Source organism: Papio anubis, chromosome 20 (assembly GCF_008728515.1).
Source record: "Papio anubis isolate 15944 chromosome 20, Panubis1.0, whole genome shotgun sequence".
NCBI lineage: Eukaryota > Metazoa > Chordata > Mammalia > Primates > Cercopithecidae > Papio > Papio anubis.
Genome location: NC_044995.1, coordinates 46,438,220 through 46,458,775, shown reverse-complemented (window position 1 = coordinate 46,458,775; position 20,556 = coordinate 46,438,220). Strand labels below are relative to the sequence as shown.

At 58.0% G+C, this 20,556-nt stretch overlaps 1 protein-coding gene across 1 annotated transcript in view; it reads left to right on the top strand.

The window, feature by feature from the left end:
- KDM4B (lysine demethylase 4B) overlaps positions 1 to 20,556 on the top strand; it is a 181,533-nt gene that overhangs the window by 112,259 nt on the left and 48,718 nt on the right. Inside the window, 1 exon segment of the mRNA XM_031659066.1 lies at positions 236 to 373. Coding sequence (XP_031514926.1) covers positions 236 to 373 — 138 coding nt within the window.

Genomic DNA, 20,556 nt, shown 5'->3' with positions numbered 1-20,556 from the left:
CCCGGCTGAGCCAAGTGGAGGTTGCAGAGCTGTGGCCGCGCCTGCTCACCGTGTCCTTCATGAGCCGTGTGGGAAATGGGCTGGAGCCCCGGAGCCCCTGGATCCACCTTTGACTTCGTGAAACCCCCTTGGTTTGTGAGCCAGGCTCCCTGGCACCCGCTGGGAAGTCCCCGCGCCCTATCCCCTGGTGCACTTCCAGTGGCCCTGCCCTCACCCATCCCCTTTCCCTCCTCAGATCACACAGGAGGCTGGGGAATTCATGATCACATTTCCATACGGCTACCACGCCGGCTTCAATCACGGGTTCAACTGTGCAGAATCTACCAACTTCGCCACCCTGCGGTGGATTGACTACGGCAAAGTGGCCACTCAGGTAAGAGCTTGCCGGCTGGGAGCAGGACACAGCAGGGCGGACAGAGGCTCTTTTTTGCCTCTGCTCTGCAGCCACCTGCCCGTGGCTGGTCCAGCAGCCGTTTCGCTCAGCCCAAGGCCCGGACTCTCAACCAGGGTCTGTTTCCGGACTCCTCAGAGAACTTTTGCCCAGAATGCTCCTTACCTTGAAGACTAGAGAGGAGGTGGGCAGGCCGGGTGGACGATGGTGGTCCCGGGCCCATCTCCAGTTAGTTCCATACACCAGCTAGCCCGCCGCCCGCCGCCCGCGTGGGCCTCCTGGGCATGGCCGACTGCTTGGGTCTGGGGTTTGAGGTGTCTCCTCCACCAGCACCATTATATATATTTATATAAATATATAAATAATCTATATGAGTTGTATATAAATATAAATTACATATAAATACATAATTTATGTATGTAAGTTATATATGTTTATATAAATAAGATGGATTTTGGCCGGACATGGTGGCTTCACGCCTGTAATCCCAGCACTTTGGGAGGCTGAGGCAGGAGGATCTCTTGAGCCCTGGAGGTCAAGGCATTGATGAGCTATAATTGCACCACTGCACTCCAGCCTGGGCAACAGAGTGAGGCCCTGTCTCAAAGAAAAAAATGAATTTCACCTGTTTCTTTTTACTTTCCCCCCACCACCCTTTTACAGAGACAGGGTTTTAATATGTTGGCCAGGCTGGTCTGCAACTCCTGGGCTCAAGTGATCCACCCGCCTCAGCCTCCCAGAGTGCTGGGATTACAGGCGTGAGCCACCGCGGCATGCCAGCTCTTTCTGCTTTTTTCGCCTGGCTGCTGGGAAAATGGGGACAGCATAGGTGGCCTGTGTGACGTCTCTCCTGGCTGCGCTGATCTGGACGAATGAGCAAACCTTAATTTTTGTGGCTGTTTCTCTGCTTTCGGTGCAGTTAAGAAAAAGGACAGGGGTCTACAGCAGGCAAGGCCCTGAGAGGTGCCCCCGGAACTCAGTTCAGAAAATCCCCAGTGTCTCTAGTGAAGACTCTGGGCTTAGCTAAAGGAAGAGAGATCCGGAAGTTGGGAGTTCGGCTTTTTGATCTAAGGGAGTAGTTAGGTATCTCAGGGCTGTTGCTGTGTTGAGAGGGCGTGTGTCTGTGTGTTTGTGCCGCTGTGGGGGCGCCGCAGGTGTTGTGACCAGCCCAGCAGCAGATTGAGCTGTAAGCCTCAGGCCTCGGGCTTGTCCTGGAGGTGCCGTCAGATCTGAAATTGCAGCGGGGCGGTGGGGACTGCCCAGATATTAAAAGCAATTTGGGATTCAGCCATGTGTTCACAAACAAGTGACTTGGGAAGTGCAGACTGAGACTGGGCTCCACGCTTCCATTGTCAGGCGGCGTAGCGTGAAATTGCCGAACAAGCAGCGTGCAGCACGTGAAACACACCAGGGGTTCCAGGCAGGCTCCCTCCTGGAGCCCCCAGCCCCGCTGTCCCAGCCCCTGCTCAGGCACCCCCTGGTGTAGTCAGGCCTGGCCTGGGGGGCGAGGGCCTTACGCAGGGAGTGTCATTAGCCACGAGGCCTCTATGGCTGTCTGGGGGGTGTCGGTGGCTCTCAGGCTTCTTGGCGGGGCAGCCCGCCCCTGACTCTGGCAGGGTTTTCTGCTCCCACAAGCAGCCCAGGCTGGAGAGGCTATTAGAGCATCTCGCCGCACAGATGACAGAGGAGCATTAAAAGGCAGGGAAACGGTCCAGGTCAGGTGGGGCTCGGGCCTTGTCCAGATCTGTGTGCAGCCTAGTTGGAGGGAAGGGGCAGCCCAGAATCCCCCTTTTCTGGTGTCCCTCTGGCCGGCCCAGCTCCCCCGTCCCATTGGCATTTTGGGCCAGTTTCTTTTGAGCACGTTCTTCAGAGGAGAGCGGGGGAGGCGGCTTCCACCCCTCCATTTGCTTAGAGACATCTTTCCTTGTCAGCTTGTTCGCCTTCCGTGACCCCTAGGGACCCCTGCCCCCGACCCCGTTGTCCCTTTTCTGTCAGTTTTGTGTTCAGGAGCTGACGGTGGGAAGCCACCCTCCTGTGAATTTTGGGTGTCTGTGTTCACGGGTTGGCAAGCTAGGGCTCCGAGCTGGCAGGCCGGCATTATGCCGTCTGCAAACTGAGCAGGAGGTTTACATCTTCAAAGGGTTGTGGCAGGAGGACAGTTCGAAGGACGTGTGACCTGTGACAGCCAGACGAAACTGAAGTCTCGCTTAACAAATGAGCATCCTGTGCAAAGCCACACCCTGGCATGGAGGTGGCGTCTGCGTCCGCTTCACCCTGCCAAGTTGAGGAGTTCTGAAAAGCCAAGAGACATGTGCTGCCTGGCCCTTGCAGAGGAAGCCTGTCCCTGTCTCCCCCCCCCCCCTGCAGAACCCAGAGGGGCGCATGGCTTGCAGGACAGCCACCTCCTCCCCCGCCCAGCCCCTAGGGTCTGCTGCGAAAGCAGGTCGGCCCCCACCCCCTCACCACACCCTGAGCCAGTGCAGCTGCCTCTGGAGTTCCGGATGGACCTGCCAGCAGCTGCAGCCCTGAGCAGGCCAGGTCAGTGCCATGGACGTGCTGCCACCTGCCCACGGAGCATCCCTGGCTACCCCATGGCAGGCAGGAGGCCCAGCCCTTGGCCCAGGTCTGCCCCCACAGGCCAAAAGCTCTCCAAGGTTCCCCCTGGCTGTAAAATCCCCAAGAAATACGATCTCCCTGCAGCAGGTGGCTTACCTAGATACACAGCCTTGTACCAGAGCCCCTGGGTAGAGCTTCCAGGGCCCTGTGCACACACACAAGAGGCAGCATGGGGCTCTCCCCTCCCACCCTCTGCAGCAGGGCTGGCGCCTGCCTGAGCTCACAGGTGAGATGGAACAGCCCAGGCCCGCGCTTGTGGCGGAAGCAAGGCCTCGTCCACTCCCCATCAGCAGAATGCCGTGGGCACATGGAGGCCATTGTCAAGGAGGGGTGGGATTTATTCCCGTGGGTGTTTTTCCTTTCTAGCCGGTCTGCGGGCATTCACCCTCACCACCTGTCTGGGCAGCAGGCGACAGAGTGCCTCTCGGGGCAGGAGGAGGCCTGGTGGCCCCGGCCCTGTGTGTCTGTGTGGGGGAGGTACGGCTGTGTCCCCATCCCAGCTCTCCACTCCCACTCATCCCCTGTGACACCTGGTGTCATGGACCTGCTCCCCTCAGGGCTGGTGACCTTTGGACGCCAATGGTGACAACCGCAAAGGTCCCCAGACATCATGCAGCATCCCTTGAAGGCAGGATTGGCCCCAGTGAGAGCTGCTGGCCAGGGCCACTTTCGAGGTCGGTCCTCTCTTTTTGGGGGGTGGGGTAGGTAGTGCCACTGTCATTTTTGACTTCCCTGCTGGTGTGGCCTCCTAGACCCAGGTTTCCCGGCGTCTCCCCTCCTGCCGAGCGCCTGTCTCTGAGTATCTGAGTGTTCTATTTGAGCTCCTCATCTCTGTGCCACTTTCCCAGACCTAAGGCAGCTGAGCTCTGCAGCGGTCCGCAGCCTCGATGTGCGACCCTCTTTAAGCACACAGGTGTTAAGTATCTCAGAGCCGCGAAGCCTTGGCCAGCTGCCTTGCCTGACAGACTCCCACCTTGGGACGGACCCCGGCTTCAGGGCTGGGATTTCGTTCACTTCACTCGAGTCTCTTCTCCGAAAGTGGGCCGGACTGATAGGCGGGTTTGGGGCATGAGGGCGCCGGGCAGCGCAGGTTTAAGTCTCCTCTGGAGGAATCTCGTGTCTTTCCGGAGCTCAATGCCAGGCAGGAGGTTGCTTTGCCCTCAGGAACTAGAAGTTCTTTACCGCCTGCTCTTCATGCCCACCTGTGGGGGAGAGCCCCATTCCTTGTATTCACTGCCTTCCGGAGAGCGGGAGGGAGCCTCTTTCCTTGTGAGTGGGATGTGGCCCCCCACTCGGGTAGGCCCCGGGCATTTGAGGGCCCTCAAGGGCCCATCATTGTCAGGGTGAGCGTCCATCCCTGCAGGGGCAGGGAGCTGGCGGCTTAGCTTCCTCTGGAGCACGGTTCCATCCGCCAGATGTGCTCACATCCAGCTCTTAGCAGCCCCTGCAAAAACCCTCTCTGATCAAAGAGAGGTGGGTGTACAAATGCGGCCCGGGCTTTGTCTCCAGCTCCCTCCACGATTCCTGGACCATGCAGGCCGCATCACTCGGACACCATGGATACAAACCCTCACTCCCCCGGCCCCTAGACCTGAGGGGAACCCTGGGCTCAACTTCCATCTGGAGCAGAGGTCGATGGGGGGAGGTGGCCCCTGCCACAGCTCCACCCGTGATAAGTAGACAGGCTTTTCCATAATTAATCAAAACCTAGGCGTTCATCTGTGGGCCACGGCTGAGCAGAGACCACCGGAGTCCCTGAGGGAGCCCTGAGGCTGCAGGGAACGGGCCAGGACCCCCAAAAGAGCGGATTGTGGTTACAGGGGTAGGATGACAGTGGGAGGTTTTGACATCCTCAAGAGACAGAGGAGCAGGCGCCCCTGCCAGCTTCACCCACACACCCCTTGGGGCAGATACAGAAGGAAGAATGTGCATTGTTGGAAATTGGGGAATACGGTAAACAAAGAGAAGTGGGAGCTGACCTTACCATCCGCTCAGCCATGAGAAGGAGTGAGGCCCAGTGTGGGCGAACCCTGAGGACACCCCGCTCAGTGAGAGAAGCCAGACCCAGAGGCCACACCGTGCGAGACCCCATTTCTATGAAATGTCCAGGACAGGCCAGTGCTCAGAGGCCCGAAGGGGTGCGTAGGTGTGGGGGCTGGAGGGTGACAGCGGATGGGGGTGGGTTTTCTTTGGAGGGTGAAAATGCTCTACATTTGAAGGCGAAGATGGTTGCCCCAGTCTGTGGGTACACAAGCTCCTGCGTCGCACACCTGGTGAATTGTAGGGCACGCGAATCTCACTGAAATCGTCCAGAAACATCCTTCCCCCAGATCAGTTCTTAGCAAGTGAGGAACAGTATCCAGAAGCAAAAATGGGCGGCCTTTCTGGAAGGCCGTCTGCCGTGGACTACACGCGTGTCTCCTGTGGCCGGCGCGCCTGTCTCGGGAACATGTGCATACTGGTTCCGTGTCTGAGGATAGCTGTAGCCTCGATTGTTGTAGTGGGAAGTTGTATGACCGGGGGTGGGTTGAGCCAGTGGAACGTTGTGCAGCCGGGAAAATGTGTTTGCTCCCTGGGGTGTGCTCTGTGTCTTTGGGCTTGGAGAGGTGCACGCAGCACTTTAAGTGAACAAACAGGCTCTGACGGCGACTGTGGTGATTCCCATTTGTCGTGCGGTGGTGGGGTGGTGGGGTGGTGAGGTGGTGGGGTTGTGGTTCTCAAGCTGGGAAAGGGAGATGTGCCCAACTATTGGTTGATATTAGTTTGATGTCACGGAATTTGGGATACCTTAAAAATACGCACTAACTTTTCAATATGGTTCTGTCTTTTTTTGTACTAAAAAAAAAAAAAAACACCACACACTCCTCTTTTCATAGTCAGAGGCGCGTAGCTCTGGGGAGGGAAGAGGGGTTGGCCATTCCTAGCTGCTTGCTGAGCGAGCACCCCACAGTTCCCAAGTGGGAGAAGTTTTTGTTGTTGTTGCTTCGTTGGTTTGTTTTCGGAATGAGGATTAAAAACCAAACAAAAGGCCAAACACAGTGACTCACGCCTGTAATCCCAGCATCTAGGGAGGCCGAGGTAGGAGGACTGCATGACTCCAGAGGTTCAGGGCCAGCCTGGGCAACATCGTGAGACCCCACTCTCCACAAAAAGGGAAAACAAGACAAAAAAAACAAAAATGGTGAAGACCCCAAAGCCTGTTCCCCTTCCTCCCTGCTGAGCGGGTGAGGCAGTGCCGGGGAGAGGGCAGAGTGGCAGGTCCTGGAAGCCCAGCCCGGCATTGCTGAGCGCCTGCTGTGTGCTGGGGAGGGATCCCAGACCCCAGGTCTGCCAAGGAGAGGTGAGAGTGCAGAGGGCAGCAGGCTTGCCCGCTAGCATGCGCCTTGCTCCCACATGCCCGACCTGCATGGAGCTGAGGCTTTGATTGCAGCACTGGGTTCGTTTTGAGAGGTCTCTCTTCTCAACTAGAGCCATCTCAATGGTAACGTCTTCTCTCTCTCTCTCTCTTTCTCTCTCTCTCTCTCTCCCTTCTCTCTCCCTCTCTCTCTCTCCCCTCTCTCTCCCCTCTCTGCCCCCCTCTCTGCCCCCTCTCTCTCTCTCCCCCCTCTCTCTCTCTCCCCTCTCTCTCCCTCTCTCCCTCTCTCTCTCTCTCTCTCTCTCTCTCTCTCTCCCCCACTCCCTCTCTCTCCCTCTCTCTTCCCTTGCCCCACTTGGAGGCACAAGCCGATGGGGCATCTGGGAGCCCACACCCTCCCTGCCCACCAGGTGTCTCCTGGGCCAGTGGCTTCGGGTCCTGGGCATGTGTCCTGTGCACAGCCCGGTGGGGGCGGGTGGAGGGGCCTCCAGAGGCGGCGGCTCCGTGTCTCAGAGCAGAATCCCCGGCATGTGCTCCAGCAGGCAGGCTTCGTAGTGGGATTACTGACGGGGCAGATCACAAGGATGTTCCCGTCTCACTGGAAGAAATAAAATGTGCACGCAGCAGCCTTTCTCACGCCGAACTCAAATTAGTCCTACAAGCCTGCACGCCGTGTTAGATTAGCTCAGCACGCGGCCGGGCTGACCCCACGGTGGGTGGCGCCTGGTGCTGGTAGAGAAGGGTCTGTCCTCCAGAGCCTGGATTCAGCGGCGTCCCGAAACTCCCCTGTCACCTGGAGAGTTGATTGAGGATTAAACAGAGCGCAAGAGATGGGAAGCCCGGCTCGAAGGCCGGGAAGCCCCGTGCTCTTAACTGGTTCCATGCCAGCTGTCTGTGGGTGGGGCCTGCTGCGCACCAGCCTCCCCGGGGACATCTCGGGCTCTCGGGAGGTGTCTGGCAGGGAGAACTTTCACTGAGCTTGGGAAGGGGACGACGACTTGGATTCCCCAGAAGCACCGCCACCCATCTCCCCCCACCTCCCGCATCCGGCCGGGGTGGGGGCTCCGCAGGAAGCAGGCGCTCCTGAAACCCCAGCCCTGGGGTGTACTGAACGTAATTACTGTAAAATTCAAACCAAATTGTTTCTGCTGCCTGCGAGAACTGTGTGTTCCTTCTGTTTGGTAATGAGGCCGCCTGCTCCGGGTGATTAACCCGAGCCCAGGGGGAGGCGGCAGAAGGAAGGCGGGGGCTGGGGAAGTGTGGGAGGGAGGAGGGCCCACAGAGGCCCGGGAAACTCCAGCTCCTCCTCTGACCTGCCGGAGCCCACTGGAGCCCATGGCTGGCCTGTGCCCTGCCTTTGGCTTCCTGCCTCAGTGAGCCTCTGATTTGTGGTGTTGCAGGGCTGGATGTAAAATATGTCTCCCTTGCTCCTTCTCCCAGATCTTCCCTGCCTCTCTGACCCTGGTCAGGGCTTTTGGGGCCCCTTCCCATGTGTGGACTTAGGGGGTGTCGCGGTCATGCAGAAGCATTGGGAGAATCTACAGCTAAGACCATGCAGAGCGGGTCGCGGGCCAGGTCAGAGTGAGTGGGCCCTGTGCTGGCTCTTGGCCTAGTGTTTATGCTGCACGTCTGGAGGGTGAGCTAGGAGAGGAGTGGTCTGGAAAGAAGGCCTCGTTTAGTCTCTCCCCCAGCACTGCGGACATTGGGGCCAGATCCTTCTCTGGGCTGGGGCCATCCTGGGCACTGCAGGGTGCTGAGCAGCACCCCTGGCCTCCACCCACCCCATACCAGGCACACCCCAACCCAGCTGTTTCAACCACAATGTCTGCAGACACATCCACTCCCATGGGGGCAGGGCCACCCATCAAAGACACCTGGGTCTCCAGGCTCCCTGCTGGGCCCCTGCCTCCTTTCTCCTGCTGCTCTCAGCTTTCGGGATCACACCCTCTAATACTCCCAGTTCTGCTGCCCAGGAGCTCTGGTCGGGGAGGGGGGCACATCTCCCCAGAGGAGGGTCGGGGGCTTTTCTAGACCGAGGCTCATGGTGTGGCTCCAGGGCCTTTGCCGGCTCGGCAGCACCCAGTCTTCTCTCCCATCCTTCATGGACAGAGCTGGTTCGGCGGCTGCAGCTGGATGCTGCCTGGCATCTGAGGAGCGGGTCTGCTCATGGGGTCAGGCAGAGGCGGGACCCCCTTGAGGGGCACCGGCGAGGGATCCCAGGGGGCAGCCGTCAGAGAAGCAGGAGAGCAGGAGGAGGGGGCTCGCGGGGCCTGGCCCTGAGTCAGAAGTGGTGGAGCTCTCCCCTCTCCCATATCAGGGCATCCCAGCTCATGGCTGATCTTCGGCCTTTGTGGATGAGTCGTAACCCGGAGAGTGAGAGAGAACCTCCAGGAGCAAGCGTTGGTAAGGGATTGTGGGGGGCGGGCCCCTGCACCCCTAATCGCGTGTCCCCTCCCCACCCAAGGTGTGACCCTTCATAGGGCCCACGGTTCAGACCTGGAGCCATCTGCCTGGGTGCAGACCCTCCCCTCCTAGTACTGTGCCTCAGTTTCCCTCCTCGGCCTGTTGGAAGTGACATAGAACAGCACTTGGGTGGCGCCTGGCACAGAAGCAGGACTGCCGTGGCCGTTGAGGCCCCTTCAGGGCAGCATGTGGAGGAGAAAGGCCGGTCCTGGTGGCCCGGAGTCAGGCGTGCAGCTGCCTGCTTGTCATGTCCCTGCAGGGGCTCCCAACACTGATAGACACATGCGAGGCTACTTTCATTTAGGGAGGGCCAGAGGGGACATCGGAGCCTCCCCTGGCACCTGGTGGATGTGCGGGCAGCATGGAAGGCTGTGGAAGGCCATGGAAGGCCTGTGACCTTGCATGGCCTGGCAGGCCCGGAGGGGCAGGGAGCCGCTCGCTGTGCTGCCGGGAATGGCCCCGCGGCCGAGGCCCAGGGAGCCCTGGGAGCGGGCGCCTAATTGTTTTGTTGACGCGGCTGCCGACTGCTTCCAGTGGGTTTCCTAATGAACTGGTTTGTTATCGGCCCCGCTGCAGCGCTGATAATTACATCAGAAACAGGGGGCCCGCTCATCCTTCCCACGCCTTGTGTGAGCCATCAGTGCGGGTGCGGGCGCCTCTGCCCCTTCCTCGGTGTTTAACGCCTTGTGTGCCAAGGCACCTGCCGCCCATGCCCACCCCAGACAGATGGTCAAGATGGCTGTGAGAGGAGTGTGACCGCCACTCGCCCCGGTTGGCATCCACTGGGCAGTGGTCACCGCGCAGGCTACTGTTCAGCTGCTGGGGAGGCAGCGTGTGAGGCCATTGAGGTCCAGGGAGGAGACAGGACACAAATAAGCGTGGGAAGAGGAATTTCTGCTCCTAGAGCGGGCGCAGGGATGCTGCAGCTGCAGCCTGGTGTGTCTGCCACCTGGGTAGCCCAGTCCACAGCCCGGGCAGCTGAAAGCACCCGACGTGTATCCTCTCGCAGTTCTGGAGGCAGAGGCTGAGATGGGTGTGTGGCGGGCTGAGCCCCCTCAGGGCGCCAGGGAGACCCCCCCCCCCGCCTCTCCTGGCTTCGGGGCTGGCCGAGATCTCAGGGCTGCTTGGCTTGCAGGGGTGTCACCCTCTCCTCTGCCCGGTGGCCACGTGGCCCCTCCTCCCTGCCTTTGTGTCCTCTTGTCTGCTTCTAAGGACACCAGGCGCTGGCCCTGGGCAGGCCCCAATCCCGCGTGTGAATCACGCACCGACGACAGCTGCTACCACGCTGCTTCTGAACACTCCTCTGTGAGGCCCTGGGTGCAGGCTGCTGAGGAGCGCAGGGAACAACACTGCAGGGGAGGAACGGAAATCGCGAGGTCCGTGAGCGGGGGTCCTGCCAGAGGCCAAACGTCAGAGGTCATGGGCTGCAACAGGGGCCCTCGAAGTTAAGTTTCATCACCGTGTGCTGGGGGAGGCACTGGGCATTTCAGCAAGGGAGGGGGCCACTGGCTGGAGAAGGGATTATGGGAGAGATGGGGCAGGGAGCCCGGCATGGATGGCTGCCGTCTAGGCGGGCATGGGGTCTGTGGGCATGGGAAGAAGGGGACAGCGTGATGGGAAGAAGGGAACAGCATGGGCCTGTGTTTTAGGGGTGGTGCCTGCAGGACCTGGTGATAGGATGAAGGTGGGGGCGCAGGTGAGGGATGAGGACTTGGGCGTGTGGGTGTGTGCTGGTGCCGGGAGTGCACTGAGGGACGTGGAGGAGCCAGGACTGGCTGTGGTGTTCAGATGCATCAGAGCCTGCCGTCCAGTGTAGGAGCCACGGGCCACACATGGCACCATATCTGTTAATCAAAATGAAATAGGATGCACCCTCCACCTTCAGTCGGGCCAGCTGTGGGTGAAGCCCTTGCTAATAGCCAGGTGGGCTGGCGGCCGTGTCCTGGGCAGCGCAGGTGCAGGTCATCGCCGTCCCCAGACAGTCCTGTCGCAGTGCTGCCGATGTGTCCCGTGGAGGGGTCTCCAGCTCGGGGTTGGCGCTGAGGCGTATGTGGAGGGGTCTCCAGCTCGGGGTCAGCGCTGAGGTGTATGTGGAGGGGTCTCCAGCTCGGGGTCGGCCCTGAGGCATCCCGTGGAGGGGTCTCCAGCTCGGAGTCGGCGCTGAGGCATCCCGTGGAGGGGTCTCCAGCTCGGGGTCGGCGCTGAGGCGTATGTGGAGGGGTCTCCAGCTCAGGGTCGGCGCCGAGGGCGGGGCAGAGGCAGCGTGAGGGATGGGACGTGGTAGCCATAGATGTCTCGTCGGCAGCCGTGAGATGCTGCACCCTCCCCACACCAGGCTGGCTGCTTCTAAGGTCCCCTCCCATCCCTGTCCCCGTCCACAGCAGGGCAAGCACCAGCCATGCAATGTCTGTTGCCGTCGGCTGTGGAACCACCCGCTGGCAGCTGGCATCGTCCTGAATGTTCCGCCCTGGTTCCTGGATCAGGGGGCTGGGAGTTGGCGCCACAGCTGACGAGAGTGTTCATGAGCCCCGTGGTCGGATGCTGTTTGGGTTGATGATTTCATTGGACCACATATAATCATTTTCTCTGTAGGCTCGTGGCTGCGTCTTCTGCCACTCTACTGTTTTACATGAGCAGACTCTAGTATCTGTTAAGGCTTTTAAAAGGAGATGACCTCTTGTGAAAGCTCAGTGCTGTTTAAATCAGGGGAAGGTGGTGGATGAGCCCCTGGGCTCCAAGGCAGCAGTGGTAGCCCACTGCATCTGCAGATAGCCAGGGTCCTGCTGTGACGCTGCCAGCCAGGCTGCTGCACACTGAGAGCTAGGGGTCCATGAGCCTGGTGCTGGACGCCCCCTCAGCGTGGGTCCAATCGCAAGGGGCTGGCCAGGGCAGGGCAGGGCCTGCTAGGAGGGAGGGGCCCGGAGCAACCAGGTCACACTCTTCAACCTGGGGACCCTCCCCCAGCAGCCGCAGACTTGAGTGTGTGTGGCACTTGTGTGCGAGCATGTGGTTTGTGTGTGCATTTCCCTGGGAATCAGACCCCCTTCTATAGAGTGGGTGCTGTAGACAGACCACAGCTGCTGGCAGGCAGAGTGTGTGCCCCACCAAGGGGCAGGCTGCTGAAAAGTCAGGTTCACAGGGAGCTTGTTTTAGGAGGAGGTCCTCATGTTATGGAGATGCAGGCCACAGACTGAGGTGCACACAGGGCCGGTGTACAGTGTGGGGAATCTATTTTTTATTTTTATTTTTTTGAGGTGGAGTCTTGTGCTGTCACTCAGGCTGGAGTGCAGTGGTGTGATCTCGGCTCACTGCACCCTCTGCCTCCTGGGCTCAAGTGAGTCTTCTGCCTCAGCCTCCTGAGTAGCTGGGACTACAGGTGCGCCACCACACCCGGCTAATTTTTGTATTTTTAGTAGAGGCGGGGTTTCTCCATGTTGGCCAGACTGGTCCTGAACTCCTGACCTCAAGTGATCCACCTGCCTTGGCCTCCCAAAGTGCTGGGATTACAGGCATGATCCATTGCGCCTGGCCATGGCATGGGAGATCTTCACAGCCCTCCCCCATCCGGACTTCTCGTGGCATGGAGTGATCTCACCTTGGATGGGGAGCACGGTCCCAGGTCTCCATGGGTTTGGGGAACCCCCGGGGTTCCTGCTGACCTCAGTGCCCCTGCCCAGACCCCAGTTTCTCGCTTCCGTGCGATGTGGCATTTCTGCACTTGAGTCGCTGGTGACTTTGGTGGCGCCTGCTGCCACGGCACCTCCCTGTGGTGTTGGCGGTGTGGATCGCGGCGCCTCCCTGGTGGTGTTGGCGGTGCGGATTGCTGCGGCGCCTGCCTGGTGGGGGAAGGATTCCTCCGTTTCTGGGCTTGCCTTAACAGCTCAGAGAAGGCTGAGGGGACCCTGGGAATGATTTTAAACATCCCATGCTAGGGAAGGGCTTGTAAGGCCACACAGGGCGGCTTCCATCAGCGTCTATACTTTAAAGAGCATGGGCTGGTGGCACATGTGGTGTGGAGTCAGCAGGGCGGGGAGAAAAGGACGAGGCACGTGCCCCATGGCCATCGGGTGATGGGGATGGCACCTGTTCGCGAAGAAGAGTCGCCAAGGGAAGGAGGTGAGTGGTAACCAAAGCCACCAAGACGTCGATCTCACTGTACACAGAATTCTTAAATATGTAGTAAAAGGCTGTAGAGCCCCAAATGGCGCATCAGCCGGCCATCCAGGCTTCGTGGTTTTGTTTTTTGTTTTGTTTTTTTGAGAGAGTCTAAAAACTCCAGGTTGGAGTGCAGTGGTGCAATCATAGTTCACTGCAGCCTTGACCTCCTGAGATCAAGCAGTCCTCCTAACTCAGCCTCCCAGGTAGCTGAGACTACAGGCATTGCACCATCATGCCCAGCTAATTTTTTGTAGTTTTTGTAGAGATGGGGTCTCACTATGTTGTCCAGGCTGGCCTTGAACTCCTGAGCTCAAGGGGTCCTCCTGCCTTGGCCTCCTAAAGCACTGGGATGACAGGTGTGAGCTGCTGCACCTGGCCTGTGCAGGCCTTGGTGGAGCTGCCCCTTCGGTCCTGATGGGGAGCATTTCCCAGATGTGCCCCATGGAAAAGGCAAGGCGCAGAGCAGGGACTGTAGGATGTCATTGACACGAAAAGCAGAGAACCGCGCCCTGTGTGTCGGGAGGGTGGGGCCCTGGGGCAGAGAGCGCATTGGCCACCTTCCCTTTTGTTCTTCTGGAGCTGGGTGTTGGGTGCAGCGTTGCCTGTTCCAGAAAGTCTGTGAGTTCTGTCTCCGTTTTGGCTCAGAGTTCTCCTGTGGGAGGTGCCCAGAGAGGGTGGTTCCCCTCCGCCACCAATGAGATGTGAACCCTCCTCCTTCTCTGAGCTCAGCAGAGCCTCGTGGACCTGGGGCCCCCAGCTTCTTTGGATCTCAGACATGGGGGGCTCAAATGTCCGTCGGGAGCTGCCAAGCTCTGTGGAAGGTTTCTGCACGTTTGCCTGAGCCCCGCCAGGAGGGGCTTCAGAGCGCTGGTCCGAGTGCAGCCCATGAGCCCTGCAGAGCAAGGCAGGATGCAGAGGCAGAGGCAGACACAGCCCCCAGCTGGGCCGGGCTGGTGGCCAAGGAGCTTCCCGCGTGAGCAGTGGCAGCCTCCACGTCAGTACATGGTCCGGGGAAGCCCCATTAACAGCAGGAGGACTCGGCCTCTGGGGAGTGGATTTCTTTTGCAATATGATGTTAAAGGAAGGTCTGGCATTCCGTATGTTTTTTATTTTATTTTTTATCACAATTTGCAAAAGCACGCCAGTTTCATTGGATTTCAGACATTTTTCATGGGATCGTTACGGCTCAGAAGGCATAATCTCAGGCATTAGATTAGAGTGACAGGCTTGGGAATTCAGACCCGAGAACAACTGCCCTGCCTGTTCCCTTGTAGGTGACTGGCAGGTCTTGCTTTATAACAGAAGTGCTCCTATGGTGGCCCTAACTTGCCCAGCCTACGAGGTTCGCTTGTGTTATCTCATTTAAAACCCCCGGCAGCACGAGGTTGGTCCACCTAGTTCCCTAGAAAGGGACCATGAACTGAAGGTCTGTGTCCCCTCAGAGTCATCTGTCGAGTCCTCATACCCCTCCCTAGGGTGATGGTATTAAGAGATGGGGCCTCTGGGAGGCGATGAGGGCATGAGGGTGATGCCCTCATTGATAGGATCAGTGGCCTTATGAAAGAGCTCCCAGAGAGCTCCCTCGCCCCCCCACCATGAGAGGACTCAGTGAGAAGATGCCAAGAACCAGGAAGTGACCCTCACCAGACCCCAGACCTGCCGGTGTCCTGATCTTGGACTTCCCAGCGTCCAGAACCATAAGAAATAAGCAATTTGCTTATAAGCCCCCAGCTTATGGTATTTTGTTCCAAGAACGGACTAAGACAAAAGATTCATCACAGTCACTTCCTCACATGCCATTTCCCTCATCCCTGCCTCTGAGGAATGTGCAGGGTGGATTTCTGAGCCTTTAGTTGCTGCTTTCTTCCCATTTGGCAGAGATACTTTGAGGGGAACCTGGGTCACATAGAACAGCCTCCAGTTCTAGTAGTACTGGGCACACACTGGGTAGCAGTGGGCAGTGGAGAGGATTGTGGTGTGTCAGAAGGCCCATTTGTTTCCTTTCTCTTTAAACATGATGAGCAGGTCTGTGCAAATCTACCCCAAAGTCCAAGGATGCTGAGAGGCTAAAGAAAGAGGCTGGCATTCAGTTTCTTAGAGAGAAACATTTAATAAGGATTTACAAAGAGAAGCCATGTCTGTGTCTTGGGTGGCGGCAGTGAGACAAGACGGTGGATCCCTGCACCATCATCCCCAGACCCAGGGCTTATATACCATAGGGAAGGGTGGTTTAGGGATGTGCAAGACAATTGAAATATGGAAGCCTCAGGGCCATTTGACCAAAGGGCAAGATTTACAGTAAGTACCTGCTCTTATACAAGGAGCAGTAGATAAACTGGAAATCTCAGAGGCCTTCCCAGAATAGGGGTTAATCGGAAGCCAACATGGCAGGTTAGTATCCAAGATGGAGTTGCTGTGGCCTCCACACCTGCTGTGACCTCATTTCTGAGGGACATACCTTCCAGGGGCTTCTTGAGAAAGGAACACAGGCAGTAAAGTTTTGAGAGTTTTCTCGTTTGAAAACAGGGCCTGAGGGTGGCACCCTCATGGAGGAGATCAGAGCCCTTATAGAAGAGCCCCCAGAGAGCTCCCTCACCCCTTCTACCAGAGGAGGACACAGCGAGAAGGCACCGTCTAGGAACCAGGAAGTGACCCTCACCGGACACCAAATCTGCCGGTGCTTTGATCTTGGACTTTCCAGCCTCCAGAACCATGAGAAATAAGGAAAGGGCAGATATTGAAAATGAAACCAAAAACTCCACAGGATGGTTAGGCAACAAGGTAGAAGAACTTGTGCAGGAAAAGCTGCTGTCTTTGTGGTGGATAGTTTGGCTGGGTATTGAAGTCCCTTCGAAGGCCACACCCATCCATGGTTCTCATTCAGTGCTGCTGGCACAAAGATGCTCCTCTGATTCCTCATCCTTGGTGTGGAACCTGTTTTTCTCCCTTCTGGAAGCTTATTGAACCCTCTTTGTGTCCCAAGTGTCCTGAAGTCCCTTCACTGGGTACCTGGTATGTGTCTGATTTTTGTCACTTCCCCCTACTTAGGCCTTTCCATCCATCTTTTCCAACCTTTCCCATGATTCTGGTAAACTTTCTTGAATGGTTTCATTGATTGTTTGCTCTCCTGTTTCTATTTTCTTGTTTCTATTTCAAACTCCTGTCACTCGCTGTTGGGCTTTCAGAACTAGCGTTCCACTTTCTTTATCTTCCCCGCCTCCATTTTCTACTTCGTCTTCTTGTTGTTGTTGTTTTCAAGACAGGACCTCACTCTGGAATGAGACAGGGTCTTAGGCTAGAGTGAAGCCCTCTTCTTTCATGATGTAGTGTCTTTTTTTCCTGAGGATACTGATTGATGATAGGTTTATATTCTTTTTGAAAATGTCTTCTCTGACTGGACATGATGGCTCACACCTGTGATTCCAGCACTTTGGGAGGCCGAAGCAGGCAGATCATCTGAGGTCAGGAGTTCGAGACCAGCCTGGCCAACGTGGTGAAACCCCGTTGCTACTCAAAATACAAAAAATTAGCTGGGCATGGCAGTGGGTACCTGTAATCCCAGCTACTCGGGAGGCTGAGGTAGGAGAATCACTTGAACCCAGGAGGCAGAGGTTGCAGTGAACCGAGGTTGTGCCATTGCACTCCAACCTGGGTGACAAGAGCGAGACTCCATCTCAAAAAAGAAAAAAGAAAATATCTTCTCTGTCCTCTGTTTCTTACCAGTTTTTTTTTTTTTTTTTTTTTTTTTTGATTGTTTATTTTAATCTCTGGGGATCATAGTGCAGGCCCATCTCTCTGATGCTTGGGGGTAATGATCGAGTGTAATGATTACAAGTGAGGGGCTGGGTGCAGTGGCTCACGCCTGTAATGCAGCACTTTGGGAGGCTGAGGCAGGAGGATTGCTTGAGCCTAGGACTTGGAGTCTACAGTGCACCTCTGTGATCACGCCAGTGCACTCCAGCTCCAGCCTGGGTAATAGAGTGAGATTCTGTCTCAGAAAAAAAAACCCCAAAAACCCAAGTGGGCAATGGAGGCTGATGATGGCTCAGGATGCAAGGAGATAGAGGGGAGGGCCTCACTCGGTGCTTTACCCCGGGAGATCCAGGTGGGCTGTGGATGCAGGGGAAGGGCAGGGAGGGCCTCACTCAGTGCTTTACCCGGGAGATCCGGGTGGGCTGTGGATGCAGGGAAGGGCAGGAGGGGCCTCACTCAGTGCTTTACCCGGGAGATCGAGGTGGGCTGTGGATGCAGGGGAAGGGCAGGAGGCCTCACCCAGGTACTTTACCCTGGGAGATCCTTGGGTGGGCTGTGGATGCAGGGGAAGGGGCCCGGGGAGGGCCTCTCCCTCAGTGCTACCCTGGGAGATCGGGTGGGCTGGTGGATGCAGGGGAAGGGAGGGGAGGGCCTCACTGATTGCTTTACCTGGGGAGATCTGGGTGGGCTGTGGGTGCAGGGGAAGGGCGGGGAGGGCCTCACCCAGTGCTTTACAGGGGGAGATCCCGGGTGGGCTGTGGGTGCAGGGGAAGGGCGGGGAGGGCTTCACTGGGGTGCTTTACCGGGGGAATCCAGGAATTGGGCTGTGGGTGTGGAGGCTGAGGGAGGAACTTCACTGCAGTGCTTTACCCGGGGAGATCCGGGTGGGCTGTGGATGCAGGGGAAGGGCAGGGAGGGGCTCACTCAGTGCTTTACCCTGGGATACCTGGGTACGCTGTTATGGAGGGGCCTACATCAGGCCCTTTGGGTCTCTCCCCTTGGGCCAGCCAGATTGCGCAGGGAGTAGCCCTCCAGCCTCCTGCCTGGGCCCCTAAGGGTGGCACCCACATCCTCCACTGTGCCCAGCGTCCCCAGCCCAGACACCCACCTTCTCTGGCCTCTCCAGTAAATGAGCCTATGGAGTCCGGCGAGGAGGGACAGGTGGCCACCAGGGCGCCAGGAGGGGTTGGGTGCTCCAGCAGTCCTCGCCCAACCTCTTTGTTGAGCGATCCCACCCTTGTTTCCAGGGAATCCTGGGCTGTGAGGCGTGAGGTGTGCTCCCGCCACCACTGTCCGTGTCTCTGCTAGGATCGGCCCCTGGTGGCTGTCAGCCTGCTCGTCACGTCCCACTCTGCTGGAATCGGCCCCTGGTGGCCGTCAGCCTGCTCACCACGTCCCACCACCAGCCCGCCGTCGTCTCCTTTTCCGTCTTCCCTGTCCTGGCAGGTGTGTCCTCCCTAAAGCCACTTTCCCATAGCTTCAGGAGAGAGATGGGTGGCGTGGGCTTGGCAACCAACCAGGGCGTCACTTACAGCCAGGCGCCATGAGCATGGCCTCCTTCCTGCAGTTGCTTCTGGCTGACCAGGAGGGGCATGGTATTGCCTGGCAGGGAGTGGAGGGAGTGGAGGCAGTGGGGCCTTCTCGGTGTCACTTGAAGGATCAGCAGGTCAGTGTGGAAGTCGCCAACGATGAAGGCCGGAGCTGGGGGAGGGTGGAGCTGGGCACCCCTGGGAAGTCTGGGAGAGGGGCTGAGCCTCCACAGGCCAGGGGAGCAGGAGAGGAATGGGGCCAGGGCTGGGGTGGCCTCTGGGGCCCCTCCCGGTCTCTTGCTGGTCTGAGGGATCTTGTACCCCAGCAGGGAATTGAGGCCCCGGCTCCCCTCAGACTCTCCCTTCACCAACGATGGGCAGGGGGCGGCGGGTGACGGGTGGTGGGTGTGGCACCTGCCCTGCCCACAGGAGAGCCCTGGTCCACTGTGGCCTGTGGATGTGGCCCCTGACGTCAGCGTCTCTCTCCCCACTCCCTTCCCCCGGCCTACCTGGGAGCAGTCTGAGCAGTGAAGAGCTCTGCACATCCGGTGCTATGGCGATGCTAAGTAATAAGATCTCCAGGTTTTATTGGGCATTAATATTTATTCCCATGAAAAGGTTAAATTTATTTCACTTTAAAGCCCTGGGGAGTGCAAGATGGAGCCAAAGCCGCCTCTCCTGGCAACGGCCCTGCCCACCACGCACCCACCCCTTCTGCACAGGCCAGTCCTGTGACAGCCTGCAGGACAGGGCAGGGTGTGTGGGGCAGTTGGTGGCACCCCCTTTTGGAAGGCACTGCTGCCAGTGGTGCCGGTGAGTGTGCAGAGCCAGGGCCAGTGTGCGCTTCCTGCAGGCACCGGGCAGGCCTGGCCACTCCTGGACTCTCTGGCCCCTTCCCCCGCGCTCTGCAGCAGGCACCACACGAGCCAATTTCGGTTGGCACAACGTCCTGAAGCAGGCCCTGGGCTCTGCGACTGCCAGCTCCGAGCCCATCGACATTCTGATTTCTATTTTTTTCATGCGTTGGAAAAAAGAAATCTATTTATCTCTGCATCGGGCCCTGCTCTGCATAACCAGAGGCAAACCAGCAGCCCCGCCCGCTTTTGGATTTTCCTGGGAATGTTGTAGCGGGTCCTCTGAGGCCTGCGTCGGGAATATCGGGCTGTCGGATGCGTCAGCCTTCAGGGGCAGATGACGGCCACGTTGCTTCTAGCTCTTTGGCTTGGTGTTTGGGCACCAGGTGACAGGGGCCAGCCAGCCAGCAGCCGTGCTGAGATTAGTCCAGGTCCCCTGAACTCGACGGCCATCAATCCCGGGCCTGTCATTTGCAAGCAGCAGCTGCAGCTGGTCGAGCCTCCTGCTAGACCCTCTCTCCACCCCAGGTTTTTCTTAAGGGTCTGTGACAGCATCTGTCAGTGGAGACTCATGTTAGCCACGTCAGGAGGGTCTGTGTTGGAGAAGGATGGAGGGAACGGCCCCGAGCCCCAGGGGCCTGGCTTCTGCTCTGTGAGGCTTGCTCCACACCCTATTCCCTTCCCCATCCTGCCCTGGTCCTAAAGGAGGTGACACGGGGCACGGGGATGCACGGCCACCTTCTGTAGAGCCAGGGCAGGCCAGCCACCTTCTGAGTGGCTTCCAAGCTCCTGAGGCTTGGCCACCCGAACATCATGGGGTGGGTGAGGGACAGGGTGCCTGCAGCCTGGCCCTCCCCTTTTTCTCTGGAGAAAAGTGTCCTATGGCTGCTGGGCGGGTGGCAGGGAGGCGGGCCGAATCCCTGGCCAATGAGTCCCAGTGGCAGGACCCCGAGAAGCAGAGGCGCTCGCTCCGGCTGGTGCACTCCCACCCCGGCAACAACAGGACGAGCAGGCATGCCGGTGCAGCTCCTGGGCACGCGGCCCCATTCTGCTCCTGGCTCCCCTGGCTTCTCGTATGTGTTTGTTTTGTCTCCCAGTTACACTATGAGCTGCTTCAGGGCAGGGGCCGGTGTTGCATGGTAAAACTACATTAATTCAGACTTATTAATTCAGAGCCTATTATAGTTCGGACCTGGGAGACGTGACTCTTTTTGAACTAAAAGTTAGAAACCGTTTTGCTCTGGGTTTTTATGGCCACAATTGCAGAACCTAATCTAAGATCGGTAACTTTTTTTTTTTCTTTCCCAGCAACTAAAATCTTGTGAAATTAAAGGTCCTTAAAACGTGCTTTCAATTCTGAGCCAGACAGTTCTCAGCCCAGCAAGGAGCAGGCACAGGGATGCTCTGGCTTGGAAGGGGGTTTTGTCTGGGAATGCC